This window comes from Pieris napi, chromosome 9, assembly GCF_905475465.1.
Source record: "Pieris napi chromosome 9, ilPieNapi1.2, whole genome shotgun sequence".
NCBI classification, from domain to species: Eukaryota; Metazoa; Arthropoda; class Insecta; order Lepidoptera; family Pieridae; genus Pieris; species Pieris napi.
In genome coordinates, this window is record NC_062242.1 from 4505818 (window position 1) to 4532051 (window position 26234).

The 26234-nt window shown below is 32.4% G+C and overlaps 3 protein-coding genes across 3 annotated transcripts; 2 read left to right on the forward strand and 1 right to left on the reverse strand.

Moving 5' to 3' along the window:
* Positions 1-1457: 1457 nt before the first annotated feature.
* LOC125052382 (facilitated trehalose transporter Tret1-like) lies at positions 1458-22268 on the forward strand. Its single transcript, XM_047653192.1, has 9 exons — positions 1458-1599; positions 5746-5881; positions 6421-6635; positions 14302-14446; positions 15565-15703; positions 16021-16217; positions 17332-17527; positions 19754-19937; positions 20354-22268. Exons 1-9 carry the CDS (start codon positions 1570-1572, stop codon positions 20534-20536), a joined length of 1425 nt encoding a protein of 474 aa, XP_047509148.1. The 5' UTR covers positions 1458-1569; the 3' UTR covers positions 20537-22268.
* Positions 9582-12074, forward strand: LOC125052384. Its single transcript, XM_047653194.1, has 2 exons — positions 9582-10014; positions 11356-12074. Exons 1-2 carry the CDS (start codon positions 9612-9614, stop codon positions 12048-12050), a joined length of 1098 nt encoding a protein of 365 aa, XP_047509150.1. The 5' UTR covers positions 9582-9611; the 3' UTR covers positions 12051-12074.
* Positions 10249-12650, reverse strand: LOC125052383 (protein ALP1-like). Its single transcript, XM_047653193.1, has 2 exons — positions 12065-12650; positions 10249-11141 (listed from the first exon to the last, which is right to left on the reverse strand). The coding sequence occupies exons 1-2, from the start codon at positions 12352-12354 to the stop codon at positions 10259-10261; spliced, it is 1173 nt and encodes a 390-aa protein (XP_047509149.1). The 5' UTR covers positions 12355-12650; the 3' UTR covers positions 10249-10258.
* Positions 22269-26234: the final 3966 nt, after the last annotated feature.

The window sequence follows — 26234 nt, forward strand, 5'->3', positions numbered from 1 at the left end:
CTCAATATATTTTTAGTAAAAAAAACAATAGTATCGAGAAGACAGAACGGATTGTAGTCAGGCCAAATTTAGATAAACCTATGATGTGAACTATCAATATAATTTTATAAACTTCTAATATGGGTGGCCAATTTTTGTTTTTTGTGAAAGTAGCAAAGGAGTGGAACTCCTTGCTCTTAAATCTCTTTTAAATAGTATAACATAGGGTAAACATGGTGAGACTAGTCTTAAACCCACAAAAACAGACAAGATATGTCAGGCATGCTTAATTACCTAATCGCTCATAAAAAACAAAATGACCAAAAAAAGAAGGGAACAGAACGGGCTGTCGCGGCACGGGACTATTATTATTGGTCTCTGATTAAAATATTAAATATCATTGATAAATTTTGTTAGATGGAGGTTAACAACTGATACTGGATTATCTTTGCTTTGTTCTTAACAAGTTAGCATCGACACATGACGTAGACTTATTTTCGTTGTATTTTTTTGTTTTTCGTTGATGTACTCGTAGTTACTACATAAAACAAGTGTATATATTTTAGTTTGCGGATGTTATACAAAAATATTATAATACGTCTATTTATAGCTTTAATATTTTCTCCTCCATCATGTGTGATTTTCGTTTGTTTAAAACAATACAAGATATTTGTTTTTCTTGCTAAGCGATGGCCCAGCGTGAAGTACCATCTATCCAAAAATTAATTTTCCAAAAAAGTAAAAAAATATGCAAAAAGAGAATATAAAATATGTTTTATGGCAAAATTATTAAATTAATTAAAAAGGCCGTTTATTAAAAATACTCTATATCTAATATCAGTAGAATAGAAGTTTAATCAGATTTTTTTTGGTCTGGTTTATTAAAGCATACAAAAGGCGGTCAAATTGAATGGTTAGCACTGAACTGGGATTTATACACAACAAATTAACACCATTAAAATCTCGTATTACCTATTGATATAACCAATTGGTTTATGTAATTACTTAAGATTACAGAAGAATGTAATGGTTTATGTGCAAAGAATTCATTATTATTGAAAGACGAATGGCAGTTTTTGACAAATAAAAAAAGTTGATGGTACAATTAAGAATTAATTTGGGTAGAGTTTTTTTTTATTTACGTAAACGAAGTCGCAGCCATAGACTAGCACTTTTATCATTATTATCTATTTATATTTTGTCAAACATACCTCATATGTTTGAACATATGTACTGTACATAAAACATAATTGAAATGTACAAAAATATTCGAATTAGACCTTTTAAAGCCAGTTAATTCCGTTTCCACGTCGTCAGCATCATATACTAAAAAAATATTAACTTCACTTTGCAAAGATCGCATAATAAATCTGGTTTATTTCTACAAATTGTCTAAATTTGCTCTATCGGGCAAATCACGACTCATATGACGGCTTTGTAGGAGATTTTTGATTGTAAGCACTAGTATAATGTACGACGGAAGTATTTGGGTGCAGTTACAGCGGAGGATCAAGCCAGTGCGGTCTCTCTCTAAATTAAACCGCGAATCAGACATTCCGTGCTATAAGTTATATTGTTTTGAAAACTACAATGAACATTTCACCGGCATTTTTAAAACAGGTATTGTGTATGTTTGGAAACATTATCGCGAACTATAATATATGCATATTTTAAAAGTCTATGAAGTTTTACATAATAGGTTACTATCTTAATATCTTTCAAACAATTAACAAAATTAAGTTATCGCAATTTAATTAATTATTTTAATTTAGAATATAAGTTTATAAACAGGTTAATAAATAATATTAATATCAGTTTTAATTACAAATGTATGAGCTCCAAGTGCTTAGGCACATACAAATCTAACAATATATTATATTACGATTATTACAAAAAGTGATTACTAAGAAAAGCGTGTTAATTTTTTTCGGAATGTAAGATATTATTAGAACATAAGTTGACATTTTAATGTTTTTTACGCGAATATTTTTTATGATAAAACTCACGTTATCGAATTAAAAATTTATCTTTATCAAGTTCTATTATTTTTTTTCTACAAAAAGACTACTTAAAAGTTAGTGGGCTTCCTTATCTTTTGTAATTCTCCAATATCCATTATAGCAATTCAATCGCGTAGACACAAAAAGCTTAGTTCTGGTTCAAGACCGTAACTTCTGCTCTGTTTTTTTTCATAATGATTCAAATAGTTTTCAGTTAAAATAATTGTTTTTTTTTGTATTTAAACGTGAAACCTAAAGGCTTAAATAAAATGTACTATACAAAATAAAAAATGTCGTACATCTTGGCACTCGAAGGTTAACACATAATAGTTTCATTTGGCATGCCGTTTGAGTCGAATACAATTTCACGGCATACTACATTTTTTTTTATAAAAACCTGATAGATGTAATGCAAAGAAATATATATTTGAAAATATATTTATAACTTTTAGTAAAAGGTATTGTTTATTCCCGTTTTTAAACTTTAAAATCCGAAACAAAAATATCTAAACATTCTAGTTTCAATATATGAAAAACCGTTTCTCACTGTAAGAATATATCACAATCTCAATCGATAATACCAAATAAAGTTCAAACATATCTATTTTACAATCAATAACCAAAAAGTAAATACAGACAATATATAATAGCTATTTTGGGGATACCAAAACTTTCTAAACATCTGAGTTAGTCTACTTAAGGATACATTCTGTTAATATTGACCTCAAAATTGGTTAGAAACCGGTTCCTATTCATTTTTATTAGAGAGACCTTGAATTTGAATACAGTTTGTGTTGGGTAACTATCTTTAGGAGTAGGATTATACGTATGCTTGTATGGGTTCTATCTAAAAAACTAGAGTTCAGAGCTAGTAGGTATGTAACAAGTAACTTTTTCGCGTTCTTTGTATCATAAATATGCAACAAGTATATGTTGGATACACCTATTTACTCCAAAAGTTTTCCTTATAAACAAGTTAATTACCTTTTTTTTCTCTGCGCGTATTTGCAATCAGCCCTATCGCTATGAGCGAATCGGAGCTGTGGTTCTGTCAGGTATATCTCATATATCAGGAAGAAGAAGTAAATTATCTATGTGATTTTAATTATTGATGTGCCGACCAACCTTTATTACATTTTATTTTTGTAGTATTGATCTTGTTTACTTAATATGCAAATTATGAATAAATTTAAGATTAAAAATGTACCTTCTATTATTATATGGTCACATGAAACCGGTTAACTATGTCAATTGTACAAAAAAGTGCCTTCACTATGATCAATAAAATGAGGCCTGGCAGCATAGTTTACTACAGATCGTATAGATATATACTTTATTATCTATGACTCATTTAGATGAACTGCAAAACCTTTTTAATTATTAACAACAGTCGTTGTATAAAAACACATGATAAAATGTCATAGAACTACACTACGTAATAAAATGCAAATCACTATTAGCATATTATATAACTTTGTACAAAATATACTTTCATATTATGTCGTATTTACGAGTAGAAGGATTTTATCGTAGACGTGCTATTGACTAGTACAATAAATGAATGAATAAGGAATTCTAAGATCAGTATTGAATTTTCTCTTTGGTTTATGCAAGTACTACTAATTTAAATAATAATTTTTGATTAAACTTACAGTCAGCAGAAGTGTGCTTTAAGTAGAGAAGCGATATAGATTCTCGCTGACTACAATCGCTAAAAGCACCTGAAACGTCGAGTTATATAAATAAAGTAATAAATTCCTGTTTATATTGCGTTAAAGATAGTATTTATCTGTTAAAATGCTTATAAATGCGGCTTTGGTTGGATAGTGGATAGCACGTTATTGCTGATGAAGGCCCAACGCGTTTTGTTTTTCACTTGTTTTCATCTACTTATTTTAATTTAAATCACGATAACTTTGAACACCATTCCCGGAAATTAAAACAAACAATAATTAATGATTAGACGTTAGAACCTTTGAAACCTGACTGCCTTTATTTTGACAAGGTTGTCTTAAATTAATTTTCTTATAACATTTTAAATGTTCTGGATATAAGAAATATATCTAATTAAGTTGATATTTGTTTTAATTTGTATAAGCATAAATAAAATTTAATAGATAAGGAAATACTCTATCAGTTTCGTGAAGGTCAAAACGTCATCCACATTCTCTAAAATGCATTAATATAGGTTCCAATATATTGTAATTGTTAGGATGGTAAATTTTAAGAATTTTACTTACTACAACTAGAATATAGTTATTTTTAATCAATAATAATATTTAATTAATATTGTAATCACATTCATAGAAATTTGAGCTCTAAGCGTAGGTTTTAGAGTCACGATTACAGCTTCCGCATGTCAAATAACATACATTTTTGAAATACGGGATTCATAAGTCTAGACTCGAATATTCTTTTGATATATCTTACTAATAAAATAATATTATTTTTCCTCACAATCTGTAACGCACATGTCTTCAGGTTCACCTTAAGTGTAATTATTTATAATAGCAGTTGTGTAATTGTTTTATTTTGATTCCCACGTTGAATATTTTGTATTGTGTGCAAGATTAATTTAAACTGAGCCGTTTTCCGCTTATATCAGCTTATTCAAGCATATATGTAATTACACCAGATATAGCATGAAAATAACGAATTAAGTTAATGCGACAAGATGCAAGGTATTTTCTATAAATAGAATACAATAACCCTATCAGTATTATGCCCTCTAGAATTATCAAAAAACATATTAATCCAACGAACGACGAATACTTTCCTATACCTGTTCAGGAAAGAAAGAAAATAATGTCACCGTATAGTTTTTTTTATAGTAGGTACACATCGGTCTTGAAAACAGTATATTATATAAGAAATTAAGCAAGATAACCATAATTTTATTAAATCACTATAGTTTTGCATGAACCTTGGATTTTTTACTATAGTTAGTTGGTTACGTACGTATAGGTGCTACATCCTTCTTGCAAGCAATCGCAAACTATCAAACAATCACTGCATGCTACTCGGATGAAACTATTAATAAAATTCCGTTGTCGGTAGTCGTGACAAATGGTCGAAGGAAGTCAACTCCAAGCCTATTTATGATAAATATAAAGAAGAACCGGCTCCATAAATTACAACTAAAAAGCTAAAAATACTTAGGTAGAAAGATTAAAAATGAGTACTTTATTAAAAACTTACAATAAGTCCGATAATAAATCCAAGATCATATTGTGACTTTAGACGAAGACACATTTGTTGTGGATCCAAATTGTATTAATAGCGATATTTAAGATATTTATATTGCACTTTACACGCAGATAAATTAAATTTCATAATTGAAAACAGTTACCTCTATGTTTATTACATATCTTAGGAGCTACTTAGGTTGTGCATTATCTCTTCAATATGTGTTAGTTAATTGTAATGTTATAATTGAGTAATTAATCAACAGCCGATGTCTGTACAATATTCCTCCTTTTATAACATCCTCTTTGTTCCAAATACAAAACAATTGTTATATATTTATGAAGTACGTCGAATAGACTTCTAGTAGTACGAAAAATAGAAGAATTACTACATATTATAGGTTGAAGTACTCGTTTGTATATTTGTATGTGCGGTTTTTTATAGTGTTATTCCTGAGAAAGGTGTTCTGTGTTCTGAGATATAGCAATTATTGGTGAAGTAGTCGCAAAAGATGAGGAAGAATGTAATAATTTTATTATTTTATTAATAGAGCCAAATGTGAGTGTTTATTTATTTACAGTTATGGCTAACAGTAGGTGCCTCTTTGGCGTTTTTAATCATCGGTCTGGTTCGCGGATATACTGCGTCAGCGCTGCCTTCAATAGAACAGTATAATCCTACAATTGTACAACATAGCGAACAAAAGTCATGGACAGGTAAGTTACGATTACTTTGCTTAATGTTAATATTTTACCCTAAATATTTCGTGGCTAAAGTGGGTGAGATGAGGTGAAATTGATTGAATTTGTTAAGATTTGTGAATGAAATGTGGCTAGAAGCTTGGTTGGAAGTTAGCTTAATATATATACACTAGCGGACCCCACAGACGTTGTCCTGCATGATATTTCAAGTGATTAGGATATTAAGCAAAGTATAAAAGTACCGACTGCAGCGCCATCTGCCGGGCTGATTTGTGAATCTAAACCATTCCCAGATCCCCTTGAACACACACAAAAAATTCCATCAAAATCGGTCCAGTCGTTTGAGAGAAGTTCAGTGACATACACACTCACAGAAGAATTATATATATAAAGATTTGAAAGTCTGATAATATGCTATAAAACTATTCAATGTTGTTAAATAATTAAATGTTATTTTGCAGTACATATAGTGACTATTTGATGAAGGTTTGTAAATCAGAATACGTAATTGTTAAATTCTATTTTAGAAGATTAATGGCCAAGTCTTTTTGCAGGTGCAATTGCGTCATTTGGAGCTTTCTTGGGCAGTATGTGCTCTGGACCATTAATGCAACGGGCTGGCCGAAAAAGAGCGCTGAAGCTCACAGCTCCCCTTTGGATTGCCGCATGGATAATTGTTGGTTTTGCACGCATCTTTCCAATCCTGCTACTGGGTAGAATACTCACTGGCTTATGTGTGGGATTTGTATTAGCTCCAGTTCAAGTTTACGTAAGTATGGCATTTTTTTATATTCTTAGTCCTAAGCTATGCTATTTTTACCATCCTAAAACCAAATATAGATTAAAAAAACGTGTGGCACTCGGGGACTGCCGCGGTAAAGCTATTGCATAGCATTTTTTATCAACTTATGCAATTATAATTATTTATTTATGCAGTATGCGTTCTGTCCCACTCTAACGCACCTGCGCTACATCACCGATCACGCCAGACCGATGTGAGACGCAGTATGCGTTGTCCCGCTCTAGCGCGTATTGGCCGCACCTATATTACGTCATCGTGTGTTAGGTTTTTTCGTTACGGAATTTCTTGATTCGGTCGCCGCGCTCAAAGCCTGCGATAAAATCTATGCAATAGCTTAAAAATCTCTCTTTGCCATCTCACTTTGTCGTTATAAATGCCAACCAGTTTTGTAATCAGATAAAGATAAGTAAGTACCGTAATTCTATGTAAATGAAGCGGCGAAAGTCAGATTTATTTAATTTTTTTGCAAATATAACACAAACAATTTCACATCGTATTAGCAAAGGCAATTCATATATTATTAGGTAACAGCTATGTTTGTTTGCATAAAATATTATCGAATTTACAAAGTTTCCAAATAGCCCTCACACATAATCCTTAAATGATGTAAATAGCCTGTGTAAACATGTGTTGAAACTATATTTCGTAACCCGTGCCACTCAACTAGAAAGGAAATTTTTAAACATTAGCATTATGCGTCATAAAAAGTTTTCCAATTTCACTCACCTAATTTGTTTAATATAAACAAGACTATTCTATTAGACTGTCCGTGTCGAGTTGACGGAGACAACAGCATTAGCAAAGACATTAGATAACACTGCTTTGTCTTTTTTTGTTTATGGAATATTTTTGGCAGATATTACTTATGTATTATAAGTACGTTACGTAAATAAACGGTGAACTGATGTTAAATAAGTTCTGGACAGCGTTTAAAACATACATGCTGTCTGGTGTTATTGTTTGTATGAATAAAAGATGTCAATTTTAATCCAGTGATGACTAGCGTCTGAACGGTGAACCGTGACCGGTGAACAAACAAAAACTATCACATCAATCTTATTACATTTATTAACATAACATATACATTATACATATTATATTTTAATTTTTAAAAATTAAATATCAAGATGATTGCTGTCATCACGAAGCGGTGTTGTCGACATAAAAAAAAATTAAACAGGATTGCTTACGACGCGTCGTGACGGCTCTCTTTCAAAAAACATTTCAATCGTAATAAAAATCTTACTTTTTACTTTTAATAGGCAGTGTTCACACTTAGTTGTGATTCAGTCATACAGACATGTATTTATTTGCTATTTTCATTTTATTTATTTATTTATTTATTTATTTATTAAGGAAACTAAACAGATACAAGAAATTTTGAAGAAATATACAAGACTGTAGAATCAGGACAAGTATTATATAGTCTATGTTATCGTCGCTAGTGTATGATCCAAACCGGTTAAAAGTTTAATAGCGTTGGAACTTGAAAGATAAATTATACAATTTATGTAAAAATTATCATAGCATAACTAATAAGTAGGCAGCTATTTAAATAATTAGATATTTTTTTATAACAACATTCACAAGGCAGATTAAACCCCTAATTAGACGGACATATTTCTGTGCCCGTTTCACTGTTTTTTTTATTTATTTATTTGAAAATTCTAAAACAAAGCGTATGCCTAAAAATACAAGAAAACATGACATCACAAAATTAACACACATACACATACACATTAATTACACTAGAACATAAGCAATCCATCAAAGGAAAAAATAAACAAACAACCACAAAAAAAATAAAATAAAACAAAACAAAAAAAAAATAACTACAAGTAAAAAGATAAAAAATAACAATAACAGAAATAAACAAAACTAAATGGAAACTTAAACCACATTAAGAGCCTGCAAAACATAGTTACGGTAAGTTGGTAGACTGTTGTAAGACACATCAATATTTTGTGTTTTTTATTATTTTTGTAAACAGGTCTAAAGGCCTCCTTTTGGGTTTTACCAACAGATGTTTTTTTTAAAACAATGAATTTAATTATCATAATTTTACAAGTTGAATATGCATAATTATATACATATCATTATGTATTCATCATATTGTATGCGTATTATGGGTTAATATATGGGAATAATATATAAACGTAACAAAACAACATGTAATGAAGTTTTGGTTGGTTGCAGGATATGTGTTGTCATATTGTATGACATCCGTTTAAATTTCTATTGTTATTTGGTATAGAGTTTCACCGGTCTATTGGCCAACACGTTACCATAAATTAGAAAGTTTCCAAATATTTCTCGTGCTAAATGTTTAATAGGTAAATTATCCTTTATTTTGCTGACCCTATTCTTTTATATCAAAAGTGTGTTGCCACATGTGACCATAATAGAAACAAGATTACAAGGATCTGTTTAGGAGGCTTTTTTTAAAATATGACCTTAGATCTGATAAAATCACGCATGTGCTTTCCCAAATCCTTATAACGTTTTATTTTTATTCATATCTTGCTATCACCTGACACTTCTGTGATATGTTGTCGTTGTGCAAAAATGTCTCTCTGATCCTCCTTGGCGATAAAAATAGGTCTTCATACCTAAATTCAACAACCCTCTCGCCTTCTATGAAACGAGATCTATTTCACATTTATTACCTTTGCGTGATCAAACTACCTTAGTATCCTATTACGCACTCTTATTATCTAATATATAAAATTCTCGTGTCACAATGTTCGTTCCCATACTCCTCCGAAACGGCTCGACCAATTCTTATGACATTTTTATGCATATTGAGTGAGTCTGAGAATCGGCTATTATCTATCTGACAAACCCCTAAGTGCTCGTTCAGACACGGCGGGAACCGCGCGATTTCAGAATCACATGGAAATCGCGCGGGTCTTATTTGTATGAGTTATTAGAGCTAGTTCAGACATGGCGGAATCCGTGCGGATGCAAATCGCGCGGTTAGACCGCGCGGATCTTATTTACATTAGCGCCTATAAATTCGTTCATACCTGTCCGCGCGGATTGACAAACCGCGCGGCTACCGCCACTCAACCGCTAGAAAATGAATTCGCGCGGTTGCCGCTCGGATCTATTTACTTGACGTACCTAGAGCGCGTTCAGTTGCTCTGCGGAAGCCGCGCGTATCGGACGGTGACAATGGATCGCTTCGACACCGAGCTATTCATCGATGAGGTGGAAAAGAGACCTGCTTTGTGGGACATCCAATGTGCAGAATATTCCAATAAAATTATTAGAAACGGAGCTTGGCAGGAGCTGGTGGATATTTTTGGAGAAAATGAGGATTCTTTGGAAAAAAAGGTTCTTTTTGGTCAGTATGTATTTAATTTTACATTTATCAGGGTAGTTTACATATTTTGTAATTGACAGTCCACCCCAAATAACTAAACTATATAAAAATGTTGTTATTGTGATTGGAGGTAAGTATCGGGCGCGGGAAAAATCTCACGATTCTCACGCACGCAAACACCACGCCTCGCTACTCGCCTCTAGTACTCGCCTCCAGTGAGGTCAACTTCGTTCTATCCGGGTGTCCCTTGACACCTCTCAAGTTTTTATATTTTTGTGTCTTGCCATTCTACACGACCCTCATTTACAAAGTAATTAGCATATTTGTCTCTAATATTTAATGATGACGGTGTACCCCTTCCTGCATGTAATGTATTAAGATTACTCATTGGCCCAGTATATAAAGTATCTTCAAACTGTATACCATCTCTAGTTCTAACAAAATTGTGTAGCACACAACAGGCCTTTATTATGTCTTCGGCAAAGTCTATATTAACGTTTATAGGCCTATGAAAAATGCGCCACTTGTTTGCCAGAATTCCAAAAGTGCATTCAATATAACGTCGAGCTCTTGATAACCTGTAATTAAATATATTTTTTTCGTATGATAGCCCTCTACCTGCATAGGGTCGCATTACAGTTTCGGATAAACCAAACGCTTCATCGCCAACTATGACGTATGGCAATGGCGTAGGATCTGTGTTAGATATTGGTTTAGGTTTTGGTATGTGTAATGACTTTTCTATTAATCTTTTATAAAATACCGAATTTTTAAAAATTGCAGAATCACTACTTTTTCCATATGATCCAATATCTATGAAAGAAAAACAATAGTTACTATCACAAAGTGCCAACAGCACTATGGAAAAAAAAGTTTTGTAATTATAATACAAAGATCCAGAATCATTGGGTTTTGTAATCCTTATATGCTTGCCATCTATGGCGCCAATGCAATTGGGGAAATTTGCATATTTTTCAAAATCTGTAGCTATTTTCTTCCATATATCTTCGCTGGGTTCAGGCATGACATTTTTTGCGACTTTTTCCCACAGAGCTTCACATACTTCACGGACAATTCCTGTAATTGTAGATTTGCCAAGACGAAAGTTGTAATGCAGTTCTCCAAAGGAACAACCAGTACCCAGATATCTGAAACAATATAATCTTGATCTGTATCGTTTTGTTAACAAAGTTGCAAACTTTTCATTTATTAATTATAAGTCGCGGGCACCAGCTAGTTTAAAATAATGAGTGTCAATTATTTTATTTTAAATTTTTCAAATTTTTGAGTGTCTTCAAATATTTGACCGCTCCTGTATTTATAAGTCTACAATTTTGTTAAAAATACTGATTTCTGTTCCAGGTGTAACTTTACAAAAAAAGTGGAAGAATATACGGGATGCTTATAATAAGGAATTCAAGAAAGGCAAATCAATTCCTTCTGGTTCTGGTGCATGTAAAGGTTCAAAATACATGTATTTTGACCGGCTTTCTTTTCTTCAGAAGACAGTAGAAAACAAAGAAACGACATCAAACATACATGAAGCCAAAAATGAAGGAATTCAAAACATTGACCAAAACCAAGATAATTTTGTTAATGCACGTGAAATACAACCAGTACCCAATAAAAGGAAGAAGACTAAAATTACTTCAGAAGAGCGATTGGCTGACATATTAGAAAATAGCATTGAATCAAGGGATAAAATACAGAGACAATTACAAGAAAGTATGTCAAAGCAAGATGATGATGATAAGCTTTTTTGTATGTCATTGTATAAAGAGTTAAAAAAAATTCCAGAAAATAAGCGTTTGGCTACTAAAATTGAATTACTCCAGGTAATACAGAAAGGGCAGAAATTACCAGCGCCTATTCATATCACGAGCCAGCAGAACACGCCTAATGAAGTATTTTGGCAAAACCAACAATATTCAAACCCACAAGGATATTTTACAGGATATTCTACAATCGTACCAGGAGAGTCTCCATCGCCTTTATCATGCAATAGCACTGACGACTCACAGTCTTCTATAGTACAAAACATATATTCTGATGTATAAAATAAATATCTTACCTTAATGTAATCACGAGTTTTTCTTCTGGGGCCACGCTTGACCTCATATGGGTATCATTAGATGCAATTTGTTCACTGATCATTTCTAATAATTCATCAAATGAATTTATCGACATTCTCAAATAATTAAAGAATTTTGGTTCAAAACTTCTTAATTTTGGATATAAAGTCAGAAACTGACCATGGGTGAGCCGATCACGTAATATTGGATGCACCCAATACTGCCGTTTCTTCTTTCTTTCTTTTTTACGGAGCAACAAGTACACACATATTGCTTCTTCGACTTCCATGATTGGACTAGAACGCTGTCACTCTATGCGGATTACGGCACTCCGCATTTACATCCGCGTCTGTCTGAACACTTGCGTTTAGAACCGCGCGATTTGCATCCGCACGGATTCCGCCATGTCTGAACTAGCTCTTAAGTAATCGTTCAGACATACCCGCGCGGTTAATCAAACCGCACGGTTTCCGCAACCCAACCGCCAGAAAATAGAATCGCGATACTCCCGCGCGGTTCTATTACTATGAAGATCTTACTCAGCGTTCATTAGCATTGCGGGCACCGCGCGATTAACACGTCATAACAAGGTCAACTTGAGCACCGTGAGCTCGCTATCGCTTCGACACCGAGTTATTTATTGATGAAGTGGAGAGTTTTTCTTCTGGTAACACGCTTGCCCTCATATGTGTTTCAGAGCTTGAAATATCTTCCCTGATTAGTTCAATGAGTTCTTCAAAAGATTTTATTGACATTCTCAAATAGCCAATAGTGTTACAAATTTACCATGTGTCAGTCGATCCTCTCTGAATCTGCCTTTTCTTTATCAACCACAGACACGTTAGTTACTCTTCGACTTCCATCTTGAAACTGATCGCTAACTAACCGCCAATGTTTGAACAGTCGACATTTTTGCGGTTCAAACCGCACGATCTGACAATCGCGCGGTTCCCGCCGTGTCTGAACGAGTACTAAGTGATAACTCACCCCAAAATAAAATATATATTTTTATAGACAAACATTTTTGTTTTTATTTTTTTATGATATAACATACAAAAATACATACAACCCTTAGTTTTTATCTACTCTCTACGATCAACCCTTATTTGTTATTTGTTAGTTAAGAACTTATAACTTGAAAGCTGAGGTTTATATAGAGTAACATTCACAGAAAAACCTAAAAGTTTTCGTTCCGGAAAATCGAACTGACTCTGGGGTAGCATATGTTCCATGTTGGTACAGTAGTACATAACTAAAAAGGTAGGCTGAGTAAAATCACATTAAGGAGAAACGAAGTTCGCGGGGCACCTGGTATTCTATAAAACATTCAAAAAAATACCGGTAGACATTTATATAAAAACTGATCTTCAGCCGTATAGAAAAACGTTCCTTTATCTTGAATTAATGCTTTGGCATTCTTTAACCACGGAAGTCATTTAGCAAATACTAGTTCTTTTTGCCATTCATTAGACAAAAAAGTTAACAAACGTTTAGTCAAATAAACAATACATGAATGTTCCATTAGTCGTTGTTGATCAAATATGGTATCGGTATTCCAAGGTCTTTGGATATTTATATTTAAATTAAATGATTAGAATATACGGATCAATTTCCTATTTCCAATTCTATCAGAATCCGGAGAAACCTGCCTTGATGTGTTTATACAGTAGTTATTTGTAATTATACTCTGTTTCGTCATTTTTAAGGTTTTATGACACTTATCAGACGATCCCTTACTTTAGCGAAGAAGGGTTACTTACCTATTTACTTTTCCAAGGTAATTTCTTTTCCTACAGCAAATTTTAGTATATTAGTACAGTAGTTTAGGCGTGAAAGCGTTACAGCGTACATGCTGACGATATATATATAATTCCCGACAGACGTCCTGTACCACACGTCTATATAAAAAAAAATAGAATCCATTCGTTCCATCAACCTAATACATTATACGAAAGTTCACCTAAATCTAGGAGTAATTACAATCACACGCACAGAAGATTTCTGTATATAACGAAACATGATGCATGATTATACATTTTATTTAGACCGAGAATCAAAGTAAGTCTTTCATTTAAATCAAGAACTCTGCCACCCCTGAATCGAGTCACTAAATAAGAATCTTGCCCTACGATTCTAGCTAGAAGCATCTCCTCTTTTTATTATTATTATACACAAAAAAACATCATAATTGTTGAATTATTATGATTTGTACAAAAACAAAAAAATATAATTGCAGGTGAGTGAATGCTGCGACCCCGAGATCCGTGGTCGTCTCGGGTCCCTACCTACGCTGTCCATGTCGCTGGGAATCCTCATATCCTACATCGCGGGGAGCTGGCTTTACTGGAGATACCTTGCCTTTCTCTCAGCCACCTTTTGTGGTTCGTTGTATTATTTTCTATATTCGTACGACGTGTGGATCTTCTTCGGTTTTCTCATAGTAAAACATCTCAATAATTGAGCAGATAGAAAGAATATATAGGCGTTGTTGGTGCAGAGCGTTCGAACGCATGACTCTATTACTGTATATATTGTATTCCTTAATGAGCTGCTTCCTTTGATAGGCGAGTAAAAGTTACATAACACCTTGAGGTCATAAAAATAGTCTAGGACGTTTATATTGAAATCAGCAACGGATGTGGGTGACGTGGTCGTCTAATCCAATGAGGTTTAATTTTCTGCTAACTACATTTGGACACTGGTCATAGGTGATTAAAAACTGTTTCTGTACTCAGATATGATTGACTCTTTCATGATACTCATTAATGTTTTATAGTAATTCACTTTAGATGTTACATTTCTAATTCTGAAATTGTGAGTAATCAATAAATAAGTAATAAAATATAATATTTTCGTTATTTTAAAATTAGAACAACAATCGATGTATCGATATATATATATATATATACCGTATAATATTAAGATTATTAATATGTTGCCTGTCAAGCAAACACTGTTGACCGTAGTCAGAAGTTATAATCACATATGCAATGAATGTTTAATGGTTACGTAAGGATGTAGTGTCTGATACTACCGTAAAATGCTTTCTAGATTATATCAGTAGTGTAGTAAAAATTAAGAGCAAATATATAGATTTAAAAAGATCTTAATGTAGAAAGTTAAACTCGTTATAGCAAAAGATAAAAAAATAAATAAAAACCCACGCCAAGGCGCAAGGTAATTGTTATATACTATCAAAATGCCTAAATACACGGCTCTTAAAATTATAGGTGCCCAAATGTTTGCCGGATGTCGCTTCTATTAGTTGTTTATATAACAATTACCCACGCCTTTGCAAAAACGTTTTGTTTTTAATTGCATTGCCAGTATAAAATCTAAATATGTCTTCAACGCCTTGGAAATCCTTAATACCCTGTAGGTTTAGTTCTTAATATTTATTTTATCTATCAATGGCAAAAATAGTTTCTTATTTTTAAACTTACTTTAATGTTTATTATCCGTATATATTAGTATTTCTGATAAAACATTTTTTTTTCAGTGGGTATGTTTGTTGCCCTCCTCCCGTTGCCAGAATCTCCAGTATGGCTTGAAACACAAGGTTTGGACAACAGTGCATCTATGAAGTGGCTTCATCTATCTAAACACGCTGTTGCTAAAGTTAAAGATGGTATACAAGAGTAAGTATCGGTATTATAAATCCTATTTTTATTGAAATGTTAATAATCATATGTGTTATGTATTTATATCTTAAAACCCGTACATGAGAACGATAGAGAAACATTATTGTTCTTATTGCTACTTTATTAATAAATATAGAAGTAGTACTTATATATTATTATAGTAAGATATTAGTTTAATTTATTACTATAATATTTTAAAATAGATATTATTAAAATTACTATTAATCTACGGCCGATCTTACTTAAAAATGTACTTGTAGACCTGATACTGACTAAAATTGGCGTCTTCATTGATATCGTCTGTATCTTTCCAGGCCTGTGAAGAGTATATCCGGCAATTTGAATCCAGTACCTGCAGAGCCTGAACCAAAGAGTCTTTTCACTCGGGAAGTGTTCTTCTCATCTCCCGTGATCAAGCCATTGATAATTGTATTTGCACTACTTTTCTTCCAACAATTTAGTGGTATAGATGCCGTCATTTTCTTCACAGTCGAAATCTTCCAAAAATCAGGTAAATTTTTTTGAACTATAACTATAAAATAACCTTCATTCTTTTTCTCACTAAGCAATTAAATAAAAAAGTACTACATTAGTAACCTATTTGACGGAGTAATTATAGTATAATAATAATATAATTACTCGGTCAATAGGTGTCAGCACCTTTTTGTACCGGCAACTATGTATACCTATGATGTACACTGTACATAAGTAGAAATTAACAGCCTTGGTTCGAAGAAATCTTTTAAAATATGGGCATAGATATTTTGAGCAAAGCGAAATGATCAAATCATTCCCCCATTCAGCTCCAATCATTGAATTCTATGAAATTATCTACTAAAGCTGCTCCGTGCCTTTTAGTTGCCGAGTTGAATTTTGTCATATATCTACTTTTCATTTTCATATATCTATTGAGACTCAAAAATATTTCAAGGAGTAAATTTATACCCGGTAAAAAAAACAACGTAAATCTTGAGTAGGTACATTATTTATAACGAAATTGATGCTATTATAAATTAAGTATTATTTAGTATGTATATTTTAAAGAATAAACATATATAGATAAATCGATACACAATATTAGAGAACTTCTAAAAAACATACACAGTACTTCTAAATAACCGATAAGAATTGGTTTTTAAAGATTAAAAAAACATAATACATTTTTGGAGTAAGGTTTTAGATACAACTAGAATATCAATCAAAGACGTTATTGTCAACGTATCTGATTTATCTTTGTTATTTTGATAAAATGTCAAGAACCTCACTGAGTTTTCATAACAAAGCAAACAAGAGATTTTTAAAATTAGTTTTCGTTTGTGAGATATGTTATTTATTTAATATTTCGTTGAGAAAACGATAAAAAGAGGGTGCTTATCACCCAATTTTAGCTCTCAAATCTAAGGGTATATTCCCAACATCGGTTGCGTATTAATGGATATTATTCAGTGAAAAAAAGGAAATAAAAAAATATGATGTCCTGAGTAAGCTTTTATGATGAGGCAAACATTGTTGTTTAGAAGTAATCATAGAGTACGAAAAATACATTAATTACGGCAATCACACAAGACTTGTGCTTATGATATACCTACTAGGACAGGTTTTTCACGTAATTTATTTTCTGGCAGGTAGCAAATTGGATCCAATGATGGCCACAATAACAGTGGGTGCTGTGCAATTATTCAGCAATGGAATTAGTACAATCCTCGTCGACCGTGCTGGCCGAAGACCGCTGCTCCTGCTCTCAGCAGCGACCATGTCAGTCTCTATGGTTTCCATGGGAGCCTCTTTTTACTTCGAATTCGACCAAAATTCATGGATGGGGTAAGTTTCAATTATATAGTCGTCTCACCCTCATCCCTCACCTCAGCTATATTGCTTGGTGCTCGTAACAGAGACGCACACAAGGCGAATGCTACACGCTCGATATTTATCGTGATATTTGGATCGTAATCCAGAATCACGATGTATAGTACAGGCGTATCACGTATCGTGATACGGATCGCTGGATTTCTAGAAATCTAAAAATCCACGATCTGTATCAATTATCGTCGATAAATATCGAGCGTCTAGGGTATGGTCGATATTTATCGCGTCACTATTAATGCTTTTAGCGATGGAAGAGGACGCGCATATATGGAGGCGGAATAATATAGAGAATTCATAGTTGTATTAGAAACATTACCTATAAGTATAGGACACCTCAAATGCAAAGTAGGCAAACTACAGAAAATAATTTAAAAAATAACAGATTTGAAACGATCTGGTGCTGCAGCGGAAAATGTTTACAATCCAAAGTCTTGGATATTGATATATATCAGCATATACTGATAATAATAATAATAATGGCAACGCAAGCTTTCTTAATATTGTTACTCATATTGTAACACGAAACGTACGAGTGTACTCAATGAAATTTACCGTCCTACTGACGCGATCCGTATTGAGTGTGTAGTATACTACAAAAATACCAGATAAATATCTCGATAAATATCGAGCGTGTAGCATTCGCCCAAGGGATGTCAAATTAAATACCCAGTATCGGTATTATGCTCAGTGAATCGATCGACCAGTCAATAGACTAGTCCATAACGCGGTAGATGACTTGCGAAAGATACTTAAGCTCTTTAGCGCTTTACCTAATTTATTGTTTTTAAAATAGTTTCTTAATTTTTATATTAATTTATTAACATAATAAAAATTAAACAATAATCCATATGGCGGTTTATTTGTAGTTCCTCTTGGTTTGATCCATCGTTGATTTTGTATTTGTAGTTCTTCTTACTATGTAATGTTAACCATATATTTGTGTTTATAATCAAGTTTTACTAAATGTTACGTTATGTTTACTTTTTGTCCAAATATATATTCCATTCTTAGCTATAATTGTTATTTGTAAAGTATGTAAATTATAACGTATAAATGAGTTGTAAGAAAACAAATTAACAAAACATAAAGTCCTTGTATAAACACATTAAGTATTATTTTACTTTAACTGACACAATTCCCAATTTTCCAGACATTGGATTTGTCTGCAAAAACCATTCTTACGACATAACTGCATTATTAGTCTGGGAAACTGTTTGCACTATTTATAGTGAAGTATTAGAATGACAACTTGACATCCTAACTTAGTTTACAGGTTCAATGTACGGAAATATCGTGACTGGCCTTTTAAAAATTAAATGTTAACATAACAGTATTTTTGTGAATACTCGTGAGAATAGGCCAAGGTTGAAAAGTTCTAGTAACATTACTAAATCGTGATAATAATATATGATTGCCTTTAGGTTATTTTTTCGTGCTTGATTGCATAATGGTTTAGCATTTTTTAAGGTCACAGCTAATATTAGTATGTTGTAATATAAAAAATTGTCTATTTTTGCGGCTGATTCCAGTTCAATATGACGTTAAGATTCATATAAAGTCGTTTCGTTGGCGTAGGCGTATTTTTACGCACCTCTTACGGTAATCCCACAGCCACACGAACCGCCGTATTAGCTATTATTTTTTAAAAATAATAACAATCGATTGGCGTAAAATCACAACCTATGATGCATCGCTACTGTCTATATCTTGTATTCATAAACAAAATCTGCTTTGTACATATGCGATGCGATAAAATTTAATAAATAATATAAAACAAAATAAGGTGTAATATATGTTTGTATCAAACACTTTGTCGGATTTAATGCCAACCCAAATCAACCAAGTTTTGATGACAATTGGACCCGATAAGTGAAAAACTATACTCAGAAGGATTGAATGATTGTTGTATAATTGATTGCAGTTATAGATATAATTTGATCAGTTCCTTAACTTTGAACAAAAAGTATTGTGGTTAACTAATTAGAAAAGACGCCATGCGTTCCGGCTAATCTTCAAAAACCTGTTTAAAGATAAATTTAAATTGCAATTAGAGATAATTTATAGTCTACCAATAACCTATAAAAAACCATAATATTTACTTATCATATACAACAAGGTCTGCCCATAGATGGCATCTATATACGGACCTATCAACTAATATGTATTATCGTTTATTTTCAGCTATCTGCCCATTGCAAGTCTGGTAGTTTTCATGTTGGGCTTCTCTCTGGGTTTTGGCGGACTTCCCTTCTTGTTGCTCGGTGAACTCTTTCCCAAGCACTACAGATCACAGCTGTCAGGAATGGCCAGCGCGGTCAATCTGCTCTCCATGTTTTCTGTTATCAAGTCCTATCATGCTCTAGATGTAAGTATTTAGCAAGTATTTTGTAAGTGGTGCATTTTTCTTTTACTTTCTTCGGTTTAATGCACTAGTAATGTCGAGTTATGTAAAGTAACCAACACGTGTTTATATCCCTTTAAGAATTTTTATTTTTAAGAAACCTGTTAGCCAATCAAACCAACACTGGTATTTAATATATGCAATAGAATCTAAGCTTAAGCGTAACGTACTTGAACTTCTGTATGTATGTATTAGGTACATACATGTGCACTTCCCTTCCCTATGTTTTAAAAGTAGAGACTTTTAGGGTCAGGGCCAAATTCACAAATATTTGATTTTGATTAACTTAAATAAAACGTTTGGTGAGAAAAACATTGCAAAACTCTCTTTATTTAAATATGTATATATGTCTTGTGTAAAAAAATGTTTTTTTTTTTCAGCTTGTATTAACTTCAGCCGGTACATTCTGGCTGTATGCAGTATTTTGTGGACTGGCGTTAGTCTTTGTCGCGTTCTTTGTTCCTGAGACTAAAGGAAAGTCCCTCGCGGAGATCGAGCAGCATTTCCGGGGCAATAAGCACCAGGAAACCGTCAGCTTGCAAAATATACAAACAAAATTTTGATATTTGCTTGAAAATAAGCAATTATAGTATTATTTACATGAGTATAATATCAATAACTTACAGTTTTATCGATTTTAAATATATACGTATTTTTATACAAAAATAATCACATCTATTCAGAAGACTGTAAGTTATAGGTAATATATTCACTTCCAATCTCAGTTTGTAACATTACGATGTTGGTTTGTGGAGCTACTATTGAAATAAAATTGACGCCAAAATTATGATGATAAGTTAAGGTTAAGAAACAATTCATAACAAACAAGAAAGAAAAGGTTTGAATCAAAAAGCTTTTGTGTTGTGGTTGTGTGTCACATGTGTAGTGTTATATTTATTCGAATCTGAAAACTGAACTGTTATCTACTAGAATTATTTTTTTAACTAATCCGTAAGTCAAACAAAAGTATGTACAATCAATCGATCATCAATCAATCTATCAAGCGGCTTTACCTGTGATAAATATTTAAATAGTTTAGTAGTATAAAAAACTTATTAAAAAATATGGTTCCTTTTTTTAATGATTGTGCCAAAATGTTTTGTACTAAGAATATGATAGCAATAGGAGTCTTATATTATATGAGTTGTCTAAAATGTCAAGTCATAAGTCAGAAAACACTGGCTCGTACATTCATAAAATTGCGCCGTTTTAACTAAAGTACATACCTAACTCATCATGACGAGAGAATACTTTAGTTTAAAGAGTGCACTTTTTATTTACATTAAGAAGCCTAAGTTAGAGATATTTTAAAGTTTACATCATATATATGTACGCGGAAATCTGGCGCCACTTATCCAACTGAAAAAAAAGAAATTGAAAATCTATCATGCAAGATTAATTTGATAGCATTACATTATATTAACATCGAAGCACCATTGAAAACTATTGTAGCATCAATTTGTATAAATTTCTTTATAATTATATATATTGTAATTTATAAGCATGGTTGGTATGTAATAATTAAAGCTATGGGTTTAAAACTGTCTGGCATTCTTATTCTAGATGAATAAATTTTTGACAATATGGTTGAGATATGGTTTTGTTTTTATCTAGGGACAAAGAGCCTTTTCAATTTTGTTTATTTTTATAAGTTACTATTATCTGCGTGACTTCGCGAAGAAACTGAAAGGCGTTTTATATAAGATAAATCAGAATGCAAGAATCTTTATTTTAACAAGTGTGTACACTATTGAAATGTAATGTAATAAATCTTGGTTTATATGCTACATCCTCATAAGAACCTCGGCCCGCTGTCCACGAGAAAAAGGCACTTATCACCCCTTAAAAATGTTTTGTAATATTAATGCGTGCACATTAAACGTGAAACTTATGATAATAATTATTATATATTTAACATATGAATCCTTCTTGAATTACTTTATCATATCATGAAAATCGCATTAAAATGCGTTGTTTTAAACTCTTTGGATTCTATACTGTGTAATTTCATAATTACCACTTAATAAATAAGGAACAGAATCTTTATAATAATCAATAATATATATCGATAATAATCCCGATATTTATATTTTTTTAAGTTTAGTATATACAAGAAAGATAACTTAAGAGGAATACGGTCAATAAGTCAGTAAAGAATGAAATGTTACTAGATATTTTAATACATATTTATTTTGATACAATTGTCTGTTTAGTTCACCATTAGATTTTGTTATTGTTGGCTGTGTATTGTTATATGTTAATATTTTGAAATAAAATATATCTTTGTCGTGTTTACTTTGTTACAATATTTATGTTACTCAATTATAAATAAGATATTAGGGTGCGGTAGTGGATATTGATTTCACTCGCACTGATAAATGTATAATTGCAGAATATCAGCGAAATCTAGTTAATTTTGGCTCCGGACAGCACTCATTAGGAAAGGTTTTATTGTGGAACCAGCTGTCCACTAAAGTATTTCCCAACCAATTCGACTTAGGGACCTTCAAGAAGCGAAAAGTGAAAAAAATAAGAGAAAAGCGTACCAATTCTTGAAAGGCCGGTAACGCACTCGCGAGCCCTCTGGGATTGAGAGTGTCCATGGCACAATAATGATATCACTTAACATCAGATAAGCCTTCCTACCCATTGGCCGTTGGCATTCTTAAGTTCATTTCTTCAGAGTTTGGGTTAACGTAGGCTTATCATTTCCTATTAACTATTATATTTATGGTCAAATAATCTGATAATGCCTCAAAATACTGGAAAGTTGATGTATGAAAAAGATATTATCCTACTAATATTATAAACGCGAAAGTTTGTAAGTATCTTCACGTAAAAACTACTGAATGGATTTTATTGAAACTTTACAATAATGTAGCTCATACATTAGAATAGCACATGGGCAACAACAACAATTTATAAAGATATTGAGTGAATTGTCCAAAATATCAAGTAAGCAGAAAAAATCTACTATCTACGAGCTATTCTGCCGTGCGCTACCAAAACCGCTAGACTTACATATGTAATGTGTGCTGGAAATGTTTATCTTAAATAGTCCTAGAAAAAAGCCCGCCATAGTATTTATATATATATATATATATATATATATGTCTTATGTGTAAGCCATTATAGCCAATAGTGAACCATAACTACAATAAAAATTGATAACAATTTATTTCATATGCACATTTGGTAGTAATTAATTGATTCCTAAATGAAAAAAGATACTTTTATCGCTTCTGATATTAAAAGTAGATAAAATATCGTTCACGCTATATCATTTAGGCAAATATTATTTTAATCCTGCGCAGACGAAGTCGCGGGCACCAGCTAGTTTATATATATAATTGCTTATGTTGCAAACAGATTGTATAACGTGACCTAATAATATTATTATTTATCTGTATTTGGAGAGAAATAACTTCGACGTTATAAATGAAACTAGGATTTCCTTCTTATTTTATCATATGAATTTATGGTATTCCAATTTATACAGCAATCCTATTTTTCTAAACTTATATTATTAATTCGTTATAGTTTTCAATATTCAATATATGTGTATAATTTTGTTTCGAGAGATGCAACTAAACTATTGCACAAGTTCAAAGCCTAAGATTTAAAATATTACCATTCAATATTGAATATAGACCATTTGCAATGGTTCGTGACATGTGCATCGGTGTCATCCCGACACGAGCACGGCGCACAGTGGGCTGGGATTTCAAAGTTTGGTCTTAAGAGATAAAATGTATATTTTTGGTATCTAGACATATATTTAAAACGTTTTTATTCTTTGAGTTTTTTTTAATTAACTAATAGTTTCGGAGATATAGCAATTTCAAATTTGTATGAAGTCTATGACTTTTTAATTTAGCAATCCATAATAAAAGAAACTTACATATTATGTATAATAAATTGACTAAAGCAAGTATGTATACTTTAAAAAGATCTCTACAAATGTGTAATCAACATTTGTGTAATCAACGTTTGACATTTTTCATCACGTCATAGGGTGGTCACCCTATGACGTCATTTGTTTGTCATCACCACCCTATGACGTCATTTGTTTTGATACTTTTTTTTCTGAGAATCAAGTGATAAGAGCGCAACAACAAATGACGTGTCGTTACCTGATTGGTGCATCGATACTGCACAAATTGTTTTTTAGTGTTTTACACTTTAGTGTTCTATTACCCACCATAATAGACGGACTACCCCATACATATTATTATTTGTCACATAACGTTTGTAAAAATGTTTCAAGATTTAATGACAAACCTTGATCTCTTCGTTATTTTAAAAGTCAGTGGTAGTATTAAAAATAATGATATATTATATAGTGAGATAAAGTCCAAACTCTTAGTCAATTTAAGTGATGAACACGAAAAGTCTTTAAAATCGTTTTGTGCAAAATTTTGTTTTAATTTAAATAGAAGATGGCAAAATGCTCATTGTAAAGGCGATATTTTCAGAACTAAAAATAGCGAATGGCTACAAACAAACGTCATATGGCCAGACTTTATGAATGGTTTAATAAGCAATAATGATGATCGTGCAGAACCAAGTACATCAACTCAGTTTGAGTCCCAAGCAAAAGTTTCTATCGGTGTATCTACTGAACAAAGTCCTAGAAAAAGTGTTAACGAAAAAGACAACAATATATTTCCATCGTATTATCAAGTGCAACATGCGAAAATGGAATGTTATCCATCAAAAAACGCTATCAAAGTGACAGAAACCTCAGCCAAAATAAAGTTACAAGCTCTACTGGATGTAACGACAAGAAGAATAATGCTGCCACTCATCATCGACAGTAAGTATAAGCAACTAACACTTATCAGTAAGTGGGGATTTGATGGTGCTTCTAATCAAGCGAATTACAAGCAAAAAATCCAAACAGACGACGACACTTCAGACAGTCAATTTGATGATTCAAGCATATTCATGGGAAGCTTAGTACCAATCAGATTGGTTTGCGGCGAACAAGTTATCTGGCAAAATGATTCCCCGAATTCATCATATTGGTGTCGTCCAATCTTTTTCGAATTTGTGAAAGAAAACAAAATAACCATATTGCAGGAAAAAAATGCCATTAAGCAAGAAATTGCTGATTTAATGGATACAGAAGTCGGGGAAATAAATATTTCACACTCTTTATTAATGACAATGATAGACGGAAAAGCAACATCAATATTATGTGACACTTCATCTCAGAGATGCGACATTTGTAAAGCCACTCCAAGTGAGATGAATAATTTATCCTTAATTGCGTCAAAACAGACTGATTTAGATCTTTGTAGATACGGATTGTCATCATTGCACATATGGATACGAATGATGGAATGCATTTTGCATATAGCTTACAGATTAACGATAAAGACATGGGCTGTGAAGGGAGACACCAAGTGTATCCTGGAAAGCAAAAAGAAAAACATACAGGATGCTTTTAAAAATAGAATGGGCCTTCTGATTGATGTTGTCAAACAAGGTCATGGCACCACCAATGATGGAAATACCGCTAGAAGATTTTTTGCAAATCCAAACATTACTGCTGAGATAACAGGTGTTAGCGAGAACTTAATAAGGCGGTTTGCAATCATTTTAGAGGCAATTTCATCGTTACATTGATGTAGTCAAATTTCATGATTATGCTCAAGCCACTATGCAACTGTATGTAGACTTATATAGTTGGTATTATATGCCTTCAAGTGTTCATAAAGTTCTAATGCATGGTGCAGCTATAATTGAAAGTTTTAGTCTACTACCAATTGGACAGCTATCTGAAGAAGCTGCTGAAGCTAGAAATAAAGACTTTCGTATGTACCGCCAACACCATTCTAGAAAATGCAGCAGAAAAGCTACAAATGAAGATATTTTAAACAATTTATTGATCAGCTCTGATCCACCATCATCCATTTCAACGAAACGACACAAATTTGGCAGAAAACATAAATCCTTGTCAAAAGAAGCACAAAGTTTGATCATTGAACGGGCAGAGACGTTTGATGATGACGATCAGGAAAATTTTGAAATAGCTAATGTTGATATCCTGGACACTGATTAAATTAAAACAGCTAGTTTGTATTTTTTTTACGTATTTTGTTAGGCTTTAAGGCCTAAGGGGGATACCACTTAGGGTGGTGAGGAATCGAGAACAAATGTTGAAATTGCGACCAAATCGGGGAAAATCGAGACTCGAGAGTAAGCGTAAAAATAGGACAAATATACGTGTTATGCTCATGTAAAGTCAATTACATG

Coding starts and splice junctions, on each gene's coding strand:
- LOC125052384 (XM_047653194.1), top strand. CDS start 9,612: ATGGCGGAATCCGTGCGGATGCAAATCGCGCGGTTAGACCGCGCGGAT. Junction 10,015..11,355: donor GGAAAAAAAGGTTCTTTTTG/GTCAGTATGTAT, acceptor TTTCTGTTCCAG/GTGTAACTTTACAAAAAAAG.
- LOC125052383 (XM_047653193.1), bottom strand. CDS start 12,354: ATGGAAGTCGAAGAAGCAATATGTGTGTACTTGTTGCTCCGTAAAAAA. Junction 11,142..12,064: donor AAACTCGTGATTACATTAAG/GTAAGATATTTA, acceptor ATATTGTTTCAG/ATATCTGGGTACTGGTTGTT.
- LOC125052382 (XM_047653192.1), top strand. CDS start 1,570: ATGAACATTTCACCGGCATTTTTAAAACAG. Junction 1,600..5,745: donor CACCGGCATTTTTAAAACAG/GTATTGTGTATG, acceptor ATTTATTTACAG/TTATGGCTAACAGTAGGTGC. Junction 6,636..14,301: donor TAGCTCCAGTTCAAGTTTAC/GTAAGTATGGCA, acceptor ATATAATTGCAG/GTGAGTGAATGCTGCGACCC.